Consider the following 14,607-nt stretch of genomic DNA (forward strand, 5'->3'; position numbering starts at 1 on the left):
ATAATGCTAATTATAATGTTTGTTGCAGACTGGAGTCACATTTCTTTTAGGTCATTGCACCTCTGGAAGCAGAAATAATGCCATTGGTTGATTTGAACCTCAGAGGATAGAGCCTGCAGTAAGAATCAGAGACTTAAGGAGACAAAATATTAAAAAGACTGAAATACAAAAGGCGGTGACACTTTTTATATTCATGATCATAGTCGTCACAGATCAGCAGTAAGAACATGACTTGTGTAGTTGTCGGCAGGTGTGACTGCTTTGAAAGTTGATCTAATGCAGTGAGCTAATCCATCCTAGCCGCAAAGGCCAACATTAAGCGCAGAATGAACCGTGTATGGTGTGTAGAGCTGAAGTCATAAGTTGATCAGTCATAAGCAAAAAATGTGTCTTAAATGTGAATATTCGCTGGTTTCCTGTTTTTTATGATTGCAAATTGAATCTTTTTGGTATCTAGACTGTTGGTCAGAAAAAACATTTGCACACATTTACAGATGTCAGCTTTATCTCTAGGAAATTGTAGGGGCCAATTATCTGCCATTTTATATAATAAAAACAGATAATAATTAGCTATCTCATTCATATAACAAAGCCATAATGGCAATCTGTAATCTACGATCTGAAAAGTTGTCAGGATGTAATTTTCAGATCGATACATCGTCTTCGGGCCAGTTTGGTACTTTATTTGAAGAGCTTGTCGATCTGGCATGGACCATAGTATATGTGTAATGACGGCCTCAGTCAGTGAAGCTGCTCTGTTATCATCTGTCCTCTTCACTAAGCTTCAGTCTGACATAACAAACCACACTTAGATAATGAAGCACTCTCTTTTAAACTATGTATTGCAGGATGCTGTATTTACATGTAGACAGCGACCTCTTCAAAACCTTTAGTTTTCTGCATCATAGATTGTATTCATTTAAGTAAAAAGAGATAAATCTACTCACAGCTTAGCCTGATGCTAGCTGCTCATTCAGTGAAATCACTCAACTATAATTTCAATTGGACAGAAAAGGAGTGGATGTTTGTTTTCAGGTGCTGCTATTGCTCCTCCTACTGAGGCTTTTTCTCAACCAATGAGATTATTTCAGGCGAGAAGGCAGTTCTGTGTTTGGAAAAACGTATTTAATTTAAAACTGTATTCCAGTCATTTTGTCTCATCTCATTTCCTATTAAGACGTGGTGCTGCGGGTCTTGATAGTTCAGCTCATTACCGACATCACATTACATCACCATTAACCTTCAGAATACCTCATTTTTCTCACTATCGCATTCATCAGTTTCTTCCTTCATGTACCATAACACACACACACACTTAATCATGATCATATCAACATGTGGATGTGAACACATCATGCATGAAGATGAGGGAGCACTAAACCTTGTTTCTATTGCATTTGATCACAGACTGCATTTGCCTGCATTCTTATCTGCTCACTTCTGTATTTTTTTTTCCACTTCTTCTCTCCTTGCAGCTTCATGCTTTCTAAAATTAAAAAAAAAAGCAGAATCATGCTCCAGATGTGTTGCACTTACTAAATATTTTGTAACATGTCACTTAAATACCTTTCAGGAAGAACCCCAAAAGGTCAAGACCATCTTAACCATGAATGTCAGTAAGGATTACTGGGAGAGGATCTTAACGTGTGACATGATGATTAATTTGGAATTGATTCTGTGCACACACTAATGCATGGCTTCTTTTTTGCATTGCTCTCACCTCTTTAAGAGTTCTTTTCGAAACTGCAAATGCATTCGCTGTCTGCCTGATTTTTCTTTCTTTCCCCCTCCCTTTCCCCTTCCTCTGTTCCTTTCCTCCTTTCTTTCTCTTTATCTCCTGTCTTCCCTCTTTTGGCTTGTAGAGGATGTTTCTAATCTCACTGCGAGCGATGTCATGAATCGAGTAAATCTAGGATATTTGCAAGGTAAATTGTGTTGCTGTTTATACAACTCATTTTACAACATGTGAGTGGTTCCATCTTGTGGAGAAAGGAGTTTGTCCTTTCACCAGCATCCATTTAAGAATAATAGTGCACTGAATTTAGCCACAAATTGTAGAAATACTCACTTGTAGATGTTCTTTTTCACTTTTTGCTTTATCTGTTTTGGTTAAAGGATAAAACTGGAGATTTTTTTTTTTTACATATTTTGCAGTCTCTGCAAATCTCATGTGCAGAGCCACACCAACAATGAACATATACTTACAAGTGTTGTGCATGTATCCTTCAAAAAATTGAACACAGGTATCAAGTAGAAGAGTGCTTGATTGAGGAGGTACAGAATTACAAGCACTTCTTCTACGAGATAAACAGTAAACAACTTTCACGACAAACCCTTCAGGAACCTCACACCCCCTACTATTTTGGTGGAGAATTGCACAGCACCATTCAACCCCGACCCAGAACTTCGAAAGGTTCATGCCGGCGCCGAGGCAACGACATGCCTCCAGCATTGAGTTGACGCAGTACTATAAACCTACTAATAGTGTGCGTCACCTGTCAGACAATAGAATATAAAAATTATAAAGAGTAGAAAATTATCAAAATGGTGAAATACAACAGATAACAGCACAATTAAGGACATAAGGACATCACTTGATCAGTAAATATGATCAATAAATACTATATCCAACAAGTGGTCAAAATTACAATTTAGGATACAAGCTGGAAATAAGACTGATGATCATTAGACCACTTATACATGTATATTATAGTTATACATAGAAACAGGTAGATCTACAGTAGGAACACACGCACAAGACTTGTAAGCAGATCAGTTCATTGTTGGTTTGGCTCAGCACTTGAGATTTGTTAACAATAAAGGGCCATTGAAGTTAACAGTGAATACCGTTGCTTAGAGTTGCAGGACATTTCAGAGCACCCGTATACAGAGGGGACCAGACCGTCAGGTTAGCTGGTTGATCACAGTACTGCAACTTTACTGCATGAGTGTGCGCGTGTATGTAAATGTGTGTGTGTGTATGTGTGTGCGTGTGTGTGTGTGTGTCCTGCCAGTATGAGTGTTAGATCAGCAGCCAAACCTCTCACTATCTCACTCTACTATCTCTGCCTCTATCTGGTCTTTTCTGCATTGTGTTTACGTGAGGTGACGTCCCAAATGGCTAGAGTACTGCAGGGCATCAGAGTATGGCTTAAAAAAAGAGTGGAGCGGAATACATTATGTCTGTGGATGGAAGGATAGATGTAGTATATACCTCGCATACCCCGGATTTATGAAAAATTAAATCAGAGGTGTCCTGGTATTATTGTATTTATATCATGGCCACTACACACACACTGACACACACAGTTTAGCTCATAGTTTGGTGTTTTTCACCTGTGAGTCGACACGAAGCAGAACTACTGTTGCTGATAATGGTTAGTTGGACTTCAAATGTTACTTGCGCGCTGATTTAAAACAGGCTAAATTGTTACAGTGAAATATTTTTCTGTTGTGTTTGCTCTGTAATAGACTGATAAACTAACCCGCTGGTGTTATTTTAGTTTATCACAGCTGTACTGATAACTTGTTTTGAGTAGTTTAGAAATTATGTTGCATTAAATAGTTTGTCCCCCAGAAAGCACTGAGAAGTTTATTTTCCAACAGCGAAATGTCCAGTCAGCACATTTCTTGTTCACATATCTCAAAAGATCAGTGTATAGGATGTAGTGGCCTCTAGTGGTAAGGTTGCAGATTGTAACCAGCCAAATAGCCCATCCACCACTCCTGCTTCCAACCATGTAGAAGAACCTATAGTGGCTGTGAAAGATCCTCTCTAGAGTCAGTGTTTTGGTTTGTCCATTCTGGGCTACTGTAGAAACATGGTGGGCTCTGTGGAAGAGGACCTGCTCCCTTTGTAGATATACAGGGCTGATTCTAAGGTAACAAATACACAGTGATTCTTTTTTTAAGGTGATTATACACTAGTTAAAACATACTTATTAGTATTATATTCCATTTCTGCACATCCGTTCTGCTAGATGCCACTAAATTCTACATACTGCACCTTTAAAATAACCAAATTTAAGGGATCATTAACAAAAAATAAATAAATTAAAGTGAATAAAACAAATGTCAGCATGCATTAACGTATTCCTTAACTCTAAATATAAATCCTGTTTTGGTGATTACACACTAGAACACAAATAATAACTATCAGGTTCTTCTTGTTAATTTGAGGTTGTGATCGTCCACATTAGATGAGCAGCACTTTTAGAGGATCCAGTGTAACTGAAGAACAAACTAAATTACTGTTTAAGTCGTTTGATTGCAACCAAATATTAATGTCTAAAGACTGCGACCCCCAAACATCAGCAGACATTTTTTTATCTTCCTGGTGACGCTCTGCCAGGCCTGTACTGCTTGCTTTAAGAGCTTCTGCCTTCAGTCTGTTTTTAAGTGAATAATAACTAGTAATAACTACATGGTTGCTACACTGTCCTAATATCAGGGGACTATATATGCATATTCCTGCACTGCTCACCCAGTATAGACATGACCACCCTCCAATACCCTCATTAAATGTAATGTCCTGGAATACAGAGCCACAACAATGAAAAACATCACTGACCTAATAGTTTGTGACTGCTTTACATATTTACTGTAGCACCATGGGATTAAACATCAGCTCTCACCCAGTCAAACAATGTCTGTGGCCATGGTATAATCCATATTAAATGCACTGGGGAGTCCACCATGTGTGTTTAGAGGACACACAAATTGGGGTGTGTAACAGACCCTTACATCATTTACATAAATCCTGCGAGCCTTTTCTTCCACGCTAACAGCCCTTGATGATTTTCAGTAATTTTAGACACTGTAGATTTAACTTCCAGATGATGATCCAGCAGCAGGTCGACTTCTTCCACTCCCAATGTGTTCTGCTTCGCTCTGTTTGGTTTGAGTCGCTCTGCATTTGGTCCAGTCTGACGGATGCTGGAGCATGTCCTCTGTGTCTGTCGGTGTGTCACTTGTCCCTCTTGGGCGGGTTGTGGGGGCTGAGTGTCGTCCGTTGGCATGGCAACCTGCCGTCTCTACCGGCCTGTCGGTCCAGTGTGGAATGCGCAGGACAATAAAGGAATGTGATGGGAGTCAATATGTTGGCGTAGCCGCGGACGCTGTCTGCATGTCGGCTCCGATCTGAAGCTGCGCATGAGGTGCTGTTACAGTCAGCAGGCAGCATGGGCCTCCCCCCTTCCTCCCCTTGTTCCACAAAGTGCCCTGTCAGTAACGGTTAGCCCTTCTCTCTCTTCCACCCCGCCTGGCTTTATAAAGGGCCACAAGCAGGTGGGTTGTCATGGAGACACATGTGCCCTCCTTTCCCTCCCTCCGTCCTTCACATAACACACGTAGGAGATGCCAGCAGACAGCACATCACACACATATAAACATGAACAACACACACTCAACACGTTCACACAGTGATAAACAGATTTAATGTTAACAGTCAGTCACATCTCACTGACTGAGACTCCAGAGCACAAAACTATCCACAGTTTGCTTCATTAGATTGTGGAAGGAATAAAATACTTATAAAAACAGAAGACCAATGTTACAACTGTTAATGTTATTTATTGTTTATATAATAATAATAATAAATAATCACACTAACCGTAAGAGACTAATTCAGGATTTTACAAATTAACCAGTCAGATCACAAGTGTACTCAAATTCAAATAGTGATTTCTGAATAAAACTATTTATGAAAGGGCAAAATCATGCCAACATACATTAGTAGTGTAATTACGGCCCTTATTAACCCTCCTTTCAAAAGTGCAACTTTTGTCATCCTGGGTCAAAACTGACCCGGACTTGTTATAAAGTATACAGTAAGGTATAAATAATCACCCAATTCTTTGTTAGACCTTTTTAGTCAGCTTCATTTCAACTTATTACCACTCGTTTTACACATATCTTTGGAAATGATGGTTAGTTGGCCTCATTTAAATGAAATTACACCTCAGTTTTGAGTTAATGTGTATTGTCCTCTCAGGTCAAAATAGACCAGAGGAAAACAAGAGGGTTAAATACAACAACATGCCACCTGTGACGATTTAACCAAAAAAAAGTAGTTAAAAAGTGAGAAGGGACTATTTGTAAATTCATATATTTATTTCTGTTTTTTTATTATTATTTTTTTATGATCGATTTGTACATTTCAATACTAGTAGGTGTTACTAGGCTACATTTTATTTGAATTAATTGTAAATTGTTAACTTAACAGTTGTAACGAGCATCTTCTCAGTTTGCAGCCAGACTTCAGTAGAAAACAAAGCATTTAAACATCTATTTTCCTACCACTTGGTCCTATACTGTGCGTGGGTTACTTTGCTTTTGTCCTCACTGAAACGCTGGAAATGAGGGAGTCCCATATTTGCAGCGGTTAGAGGGCTCATTTTCTGTCTGATGAACTGTATCATGGAGGAGGATGAGGGAGGGCTCCAGAGCGCCTCTGAAGGTCTCTTCTGTCTCTTTTCACAGATGAGATGAACGACCACCAGAACACGCTGTCCTACGTGCTCATTAATCCTCCTCCTGACACCATGCTGGAGCTCAACGACATTGTGTAAGAACCACAACAAAGCCATCTTTCCCTCATTCAGTAAACTTTACGATTATACATAAAAACAGCATTGTGGCCTCCTGTAGCCTGATAAATCATGGAGGAAGAATATTTGCAGGCACAATTCAGTAATAACTGAGCATATTTTCTTCCTTGAGTTCAACAGTAAATTAAACTGAAGAGGAACCATGAAGAAAAGATTAAACTTTTCAGACAAATCGAGCAAGTTCAAGTTTAATTATGAGTTTTTTTTAAGTGCCAAGTTTAGCTTAATTTTCCAGGGCTATTTTCAGTATTCATCTTTTATATCTCCTTTAAGGTCCTGTGCAAAGGGTTAGGGTTAGTGCATGTGATATCAAAAGGTTTGTGGGAGACGCACACATCCAGAGTAAGAAAGCAAGTGCTGGACCAAATAACCAAATATGTAATGTCTCCTGTGTCTGTAAGGCCCTCCTTCAGGGGAGCTCACTCTGATTGGTTTTGGAGCAGACTGAAGCCCTGGATTTTGACTTGCAGGAAGCATTTTTACATACAGTACATTCACCTCAAGTTTTGGGACCAAGTTAAACATAAACATCTGATATCAGTAACAGAAAATCACAAAACGTATGTACCACTTAACATGCAGTGCCATGAACAACAGGTGATATAAAAAGGTTTACAGGCAGACCAGTACCTCATTGTAGCCTGAAACTTCGTGGCTACTGTAGGTTCTCTATCACTCTTGGAGGAGGAGGGGCATTAAGTTTGTTGCAATTTGTAACCACACAGATAGATGCCTCTATATATGACACAATGATCCTTTTAGACACCATATTTTAACATGTTAAGAAGCAATAACTTGGACTGTGAAGATCCTGCGTCATAACACAAATGACAAGTTTTTGGCCACCTGTAATGACACGCTTCAAGTTGGTGGCTCTGTGTTGCCATGACGATGCTACTCTGCCTGAAGGCTTTATAATCTCAGTTTTAAATTAGAGTGTAAACCGTCATGTTACACCAGCACCAGATCATCTCCATGTTGTCTCTGCAGGTACATTATCCGGTCCGACCCGCTGGCACACATGCCCGAGGACTCACAGGTGGGGCAGTCCCGCAGCACCAGGAACCAGCAGGACTTTGGCACAGAGACCAGAGATGAGACTCACCTCTAGAAAAGAAAAAAAGAAAAATCTCCCCACCTCCCCCTTAGTCCTCATCACCCTGACCCTTAAACGTCCGAGCACCGCCCAAACCGACGGAGCTCGTCTATCTCACAGATTAAAAGGAAGCACGGCCGTCCACAGTGAATGAATGTGAATCATGTGTCTGCATTTAAGAGGACGGCCTCGAGAGATCTGCTGTTCCCCACTGAGCTGCTACAGGTGGATGCATGAAGAGTGCCTCGTCATCAACCCCGACCCCTCTTCCCTGCCCCTCTCTGTCTCGCATACCTACTGTATCTAAAAGTGACAAACAGGCACTGGAAACGACCCCGTCCTTCCAACCAAAGGACTGACAGATGTGACAGATGTTGTGAGACAGTCAAAAGAGGGTTTTTTTTTCTGACGTCATCATTTCACTCGACGTATTTCGCTCAGGGGTGAAGTTGCCCTCGTGCCACGACTCAGGCTGAGCTCCCCCTCCGCCAAAACTGACACCCAGTCAGAATCCCGGGGCAACTACACCCTATTTTTATTTCTTTTATCGTCATTTCTCAGCACTCACATACATTTAACACTAAATGTATCCTCTGCATTTGACCCATCCTATAGACTAGGTGCAGCAGGTGCACCGGGGACCAACTCCAGCTCTGTTTGTGTCAGTGCCAGTTGGGGGAGGGGGGGCACCGACAAGAGCGCTAACCCACACATGAATCTGATTTACCATCTTTATCAACAGTCATGTTTTCTAACGATGTACGTCGTAGATGCTCTGAAATGAAACTTACCATGAATTTACAGCCCATGTGAACTTTTTATTTCTTAATTTATTATAAATGTCTTGTTTGGTTTGCTGTTGCTCGTCTTTAAATCAGACCAGATTTTCACTTTTTTCTTTTTTTTTTTACAAGAAAACTGTCATCTGTGAATATACACACTGTAGTCGCACGTTTTTTATCAGTCATGTTAGCATTTATTTCTCTGTCGTTATGTTTTGGAAAACCGATTTTTGTTGTTGTTGTGGTTATTGTTAAAAAATTGAATTATGTTTAATTTATTTCACTACTTTTAAGTGTCCCAAAATAATGTCTACACTACTGTATGTGCCATTATTTTGTTTATTTTGTACACTATGTGCCATTTAGCATCTATTTTCAGTGGGGATCTGACAGATACATTGGCTGGGTTGATATTTTCACAATAAGCTAAAATCAATATGTCTGCCAATAAGTAAGAAGTGCCAAAAGTGCATCAGTAAATTACAGATAAATTAACACAAATAATACATTTGTGATCAGTTACTATCAGAAATTAACATAATGTTCATAAAACAGGCTCAGCCACAACACTACAGAGTTAATTTCTATTGAACTGTGTAACATTTAATTACATTTTAGTTATTTTAACTGCATGTCTCACAACTGTTTAATAACTAGGCTAAATGTTTAAAAAATGATTTAACATTTAGAGAGTAATGTATATATACTTTCTTGCCCAGAGTTAGATGAAAGATTTGTCCCTCCTTTACAATTAATATGAAGAAGACGTTTTTACCAAAGAGTAAAAAATACAATGGTGTCTCTTTTATAGGGAGTTATGTGCTGTAAGTTAACTATTTCTTAGCTGGAAGAAGTGACTTCAGAGTCCATGAGGTTGTTGAAGCACACACTTCCTGTAAAACACACATCAGTTTTTGTGTGATTTAACAGAAGAGCTGCTGTATAACATGTTAATTAATTAGTTTTAGAGGTGTTGATTGGTGGGGTTTTGGGCAGAGCCAGGCTAGCTGCTTTGACCTGTCCCCAGCCTCAATGCTAAGCTAAGCTAAGCTAAGCTAACAGACTGTGGCTCCACATTTAGTGTGCAGACATGAGTGGAACTGATTCTATCGTCTAACTCTTGGCAAGAAAGCAAAGAAAGATTATTTTTCAAACAGTCGAGTTATTCCTTTTAAGAGCTCTTTATCAGAAAGTATTATATTTATTTATACAAACATATCAAATTACTTTAACCTTCATATCTATCCATATCCGCCTCAAGAACGGATAACCCGTCGGGCTCCAGTTTATTTTATCATGTTACTCTCAACTTGAATTCATTATGAATTGATGACAAACATCAATTTATTGTGATCCTCCAGTTTTAATAACTCTTCAGGAGTTGCAGTACGACTGGTAGCAGAAAAATTTTGCACAGACAGCGACGAGTACACTCAAATCTGTTACGTCTAACTTTGAACGTGCTTGAGTTGAAAAAGGAAGTGCTCTCCTCTTCACATTGTACAGGCCACACGTCGTCTATAAAGGCAGAGTCAGTATTTAATGTCGAATTTTTGTTTCTTAACTTTTTGTTTCATCACTGTAAATAGCATCTTGAGATTTTGATCATTTGCCATTTTGTTCTTTTAGTTTTTGTCTCTTCTGTGTGATAAAAAAAAAGTGAAAGAGGACTTGAACTATTTTTGCACTAAGCTCTGCGGTGATGTCTAGAGCATAACAGCATGACCCTTTAAATCTGAATCTGTACAACACGGCGGGCAGTATTCACTCATTCCTGTGAAGCAGAAACAGTCAAATGTGCTGTAACCATGTCATGTGTTTGATGTTTTTTGATTTACCTCGCAGAAGTTTGCAAAGCTTTCTTTGGTGTGTGTGTGTGTGTGTCCGCCATTTTTTTAATCTATAAAAGAAATATGAAGAAGAGGTGACGTCACGTTGAAGTAATCTCAGATGGATTGTTTGCTGATTGAGATATGCCAGTGTTTTTTTTTATTATTTTATCATTTAGAAATTATCTTCATCATCATCATCTTTGCCCCTCATGAGGTCAGTTTACAGGACTGTGAGAGCTGAGGAGTGGACATGCGAGCGAGCGACCGCGACGGAGGATATGATAAGTGTGTAGATCTTTTCATTTAACGTCTTCCTGCGTCCTCACTTCTGACAAAATCTTAAAACACTCCACGATCAGTTCACCTCAGATCTACTACTGTCCGTGCTTACAAATACCACAAGGGGGCATGAACTGTAAACACTAAAAAGCATGTTTTTTGATATACAGCTTGCCAAGAATGATCATTTTGTACATTTAGCGGGACGTTTAGTGTCTCATGGCTAGACAAAACCCATAATCAATTCAACTGCTTGCAAATTGGAGCCATTTATTTGATACTGTGTATTTATATGAATGGAACATGCATGTCGTCTCGGTGTTATCAAAAGCCCACGTACTATGTTTACTTCCACTTTTGTGTTTTTAAGTCATTGTCAAAAAGGGGTTGATCCATTTTGTACTATTTCTTATGAGAAGCGAGTGTACTTCTCCATATATAAAATATGAACAAATAAATGCTGCATGCAGCCAGAGACACTGGATGAAAAGGTCTTTTTATTTCCCCCCACACATCATCACGTGGCAACATGAGGATGATAATCACATGCTGTAAATAATACATGTAAATAAACAATTTAACAGCTCTTAATCACAGGTTTTCATATCATTAAGTTCCTATTATTCAGCCACACTTACAAGAATAGTTTGACATTTGGGGAAATGTGCTTCCTCACTTTCTTGCCAAGAGTGAGATGGCTTGGCTTAGTTTAGCTTAGCTTAGCATAAAGACTGGAAGCAAGGGGAGATAATTAGATCTGAAAACTCACTAATCACCATAGTAATGTATATCTATTTTATTAAATCTATACAAGAAGTGAAAAGTATTTGTTTTATAGGCAGTTGTGTTTTTCGGGTGAAGGACACAGCTGACTCTACTGTTCTCTGCTCAGCTGTGATACAAAGTGTGTCACCTCTTTGTTTAAAGCTTATTAAAACACAGAAGAAAAACAAGAGAAACTCATAAGCTGAGAACTTTGGCAAATAAGTGGCTGCTGAGCTCCTTATCATCAGAGCTTGTGTTGGCTCAGTTTTACTGAACTGAACAAAACAGCTCAAAGTGGCACAAAACTGACCTGAACGGGAATTAGTGCTGGATATTGTGGTGGTAGTTATGACCAGTTACTGATGTACGGTAGGGTACACACTGAAGAAGTGAACACACATAATCATAAGACTGTGTTGTTCTGCAGTGTTGGAGCCAGATTTTCAAAGCCTGAGAAAATAACTGGGATGATTTCTTAGTCTGGGCTCCCCACTTTTTTTTTTTTTTTTAACAGAAATCAGAAGTTCAGTTTTAACTCTAAATCAAAGGCATTGAGACTTCCTGACAGCGACGTGAAAAAAACTCTGCGTCAACAAAACTGGAAACTGCAAAATCTTCATTGATTGCAATAACATAGAAATAAAATATATAATAAAGACATAAATATAATAATAATAAAATACATAATGAATAAAATATCAGCTCTGATTTTAAGCTGTAAAGGTTTGTTTTTCACTCATAAACAAACTGCTCTGCCTACTTAATAAAAGCAGCTGATGCAGGATATTTAAATGATGTGACTACAAGCAGACTTACCAGCAGGGTTACAATACTGGGATAATCCGTGAACGCTCCCAAATCAGAATTACAGGAGATTTTCTTATTCTGCTGACATTTAGTGAACGCAGCATAGGTTGCATAATGGGAAACTTGGGAGCCAGTGATAAATATTTGTTGTTCGACTCAAACTACAGACTTAAGGTTAAGATGTCTGGGTCTACAATGATTTGATTTAGAGTCCTTTAATTTAATGGAAGGATGAAATAAATCACTTTAAGTGTCTGATATGACTTTTTGTCTGACTGCCTGCAAAGAAAGAATGAAGGTATTTTCAAAAATGTCAAAGTATTCATTTAAGCACTGATTCTATCTCACAAGATTACTCTAAAATGCAGCAGCAGGAAAATAAAACATTTTAAATCAAATATTGTAGCGTAATTTTCATGTGTAGAAAAACTTTAAACTCCCTCTTGATCCCTTCAGTAACTCTAACTTATGGTCCCTAATGGTTGAGGCGCTGCTTGTTGACCTGCTTCCACCTGTCTCTGGTCCAGCGGCCGTTGTTCTGCACCACCTCATGCAGCAGGTCCATGAAGGCGTACTCGTTGCCGTCCAGCAGGGTCTCATCATCGGGCGAGGTGCTATCAGATGGAGCCTTCGAGCCTCTGCTTCTGTTTTCTGCCCTCCTGTCCTGTCTGTTCTCTCTCATCGCAGCTTGCTTCGGCTCGTTTCTCACCTCTACCTTGTTGCTGCTCTTGTGCTTCTGTGCAGGTTTGAGTCGGTCCAGATTCAGTTTTTGGGGCTCGCTTGTCTGTCGTGCAGCGGCTGAGTCCTGGATCCTCTCTTCTTTCAGCTGCTCCTCTTGTCTTGCATCATTCAGGTCATGAGCATCACTGAAATGGGAGCAGCAGTCGGTTACATGATCTGTCGTGGACTCTGAAGTCTTGTCATTTAGTTTTGAGATCTTGGAGACTTTTGAGAGACCTGGATCCTGCGTGAGAGCAGATACTTCTTCTTTGACTCCTTCTTTGTCAAAAAATGAGGGATCCTTCACTTCACTTTGTACTTTCTTCTCCTCATTTGGAAACTTCACGCCTTCATCAGCTGCTTCCTCTTCTTGTTCCTTCGCCTTACATCTTTCCTGCCACTGAGCTGCGGTCGGAGGCCAGGTGGAGATCCTCACCATGGCTTTACCTCTCTGTGACCTTTGACCCTGACTCTCAGCAGACTGGTTGTTGAGATCATCGGGGCTCTGTTTCTTCTGGTTGGTACCGATGCTCAGATAAGGCACAGTGTCAGTGTTGACTGAAACAGAGCGGGCGTCTTCATCTAAAGCTTCTTTCTTGTTCTTATTCATCACATCAGTCGTGTTTTCTGCCTCGATGCTTCCTGCTGCTTCACTTTCATTCCCCGGTGTCTCCTTTCCTTCAGATGGGTATTCTGTGTCAGATGATGAAGCCTGTATCTCAGTCTGTAAAGTAGTCTGATCTTTCCCAGACACACAAAAAGGAGACGTGATGAGCAAAGCGTTTGCCGACTTAGCTCTGACTCCAGTGTCGGGTCTCCTCCTTCCTATCTCTGAGTCCCAGTGTTCATTTCTCCGCTCAGAGAGTCCTGGAGATCCATGACTCAACCTGCCGTCTTCTTTCACCTCCATCTTTTCCTCTTTTTGAGATCCGGGCATCACCACTTTACCTCTGCGTTTCTTCCTGTAGAGCACGGCCAGGACACAGACCACAGACAGCAGCACACAGAGGAACACTGCAGAGGAGCAGAAAGGTTATATTGATGATGTGTTTTAGGACAAATGGAAATCTGGAAGAGAAAAACGAAACAAACCTATCACAGAGATGAGTGTACGGACAATATTTGGATCTGACAGAGGTCCTTGTGCAAATGTCACAGATGTTTCTGGAAGGAAAAGATGAAACAAATTATAAATGCAAGAGGCAAAATTCAGATTCAGATATGTTTTTTTTAATGAAATCTACTAGTGATTCCAGCAGGTGTGGAGTCTGTTATGGGCCGGTCAGAGGAATTAGGGTGGATGGAGGTTTCTGTGCCTGATGGTGGAGGAGATGAAGGTGAAGTCATAGATGTTACTACAAGAAACAACACAGTAACAATTGCTTTTACAGTTCCTTAATTCTATATTAAGTTGCAGCATTTTTGACATTTTGCACAAAAAAAAGTTTGAATGTGAATTAATTTGTTGTTTTTGATTTTATTAGTAAATTTGATTTTTAACAATTATTTAACAGATTGAAAAAAAAAAAAAAAAAAAAACGTGACCAGTGTGTAGTTTTGTGTGTCAAACAACATGATGGCATATTAGGTTAGTCTGTTATGGGCCAGTCAGAGGATTTAGGGTGGATGGAGGTTTCTGTGCCTGATGGTGGAGGAGATGTTAACTGTTCATTTTTTGGCCATTTTACAGAGTTGTTTTTTTTTTTGTTTTTTTACAA

The 14,607-nt window shown here is 39.6% G+C and overlaps 1 protein-coding gene and 1 long non-coding RNA gene across 2 annotated transcripts in view; one reads left to right on the forward strand and one right to left on the reverse strand.

The window, feature by feature from the left end:
- The window catches only part of kcnt1b (potassium sodium-activated channel subfamily T member 1b), a 71,017-nt gene extending 62,985 nt beyond the window's left edge, over window positions 1-8,032 (forward strand). The window contains exons 36-38 of the mRNA XM_053324828.1: window positions 1,863-1,925; window positions 6,481-6,565; window positions 7,599-8,032. Coding sequence (XP_053180803.1) covers window positions 1,863-1,925; window positions 6,481-6,565; window positions 7,599-7,719 — 269 coding nt within the window. The 3' untranslated portion in view covers window positions 7,720-8,032. The remainder of the gene's footprint in view (window positions 1-1,862; window positions 1,926-6,480; window positions 6,566-7,598) is intronic.
- Window positions 8,033-13,859: 5,827 nt separating this feature from the next.
- Window positions 13,860-14,202, reverse strand: LOC128364812 (uncharacterized). Its single transcript, XR_008321789.1, has 3 exons — window positions 14,134-14,202; window positions 13,982-14,053; window positions 13,860-13,903 (listed from the first exon to the last, which is right to left on the reverse strand). It is a non-coding gene; the product is annotated as an uncharacterized LOC128364812 (long non-coding RNA).
- Between the last annotated feature and the right edge of the window lie 405 nt (window positions 14,203-14,607).

Source organism: Scomber japonicus, chromosome 9, assembly GCF_027409825.1.
Source record: "Scomber japonicus isolate fScoJap1 chromosome 9, fScoJap1.pri, whole genome shotgun sequence".
Taxonomy (NCBI): Eukaryota; Metazoa; Chordata; class Actinopteri; order Scombriformes; family Scombridae; genus Scomber; species Scomber japonicus.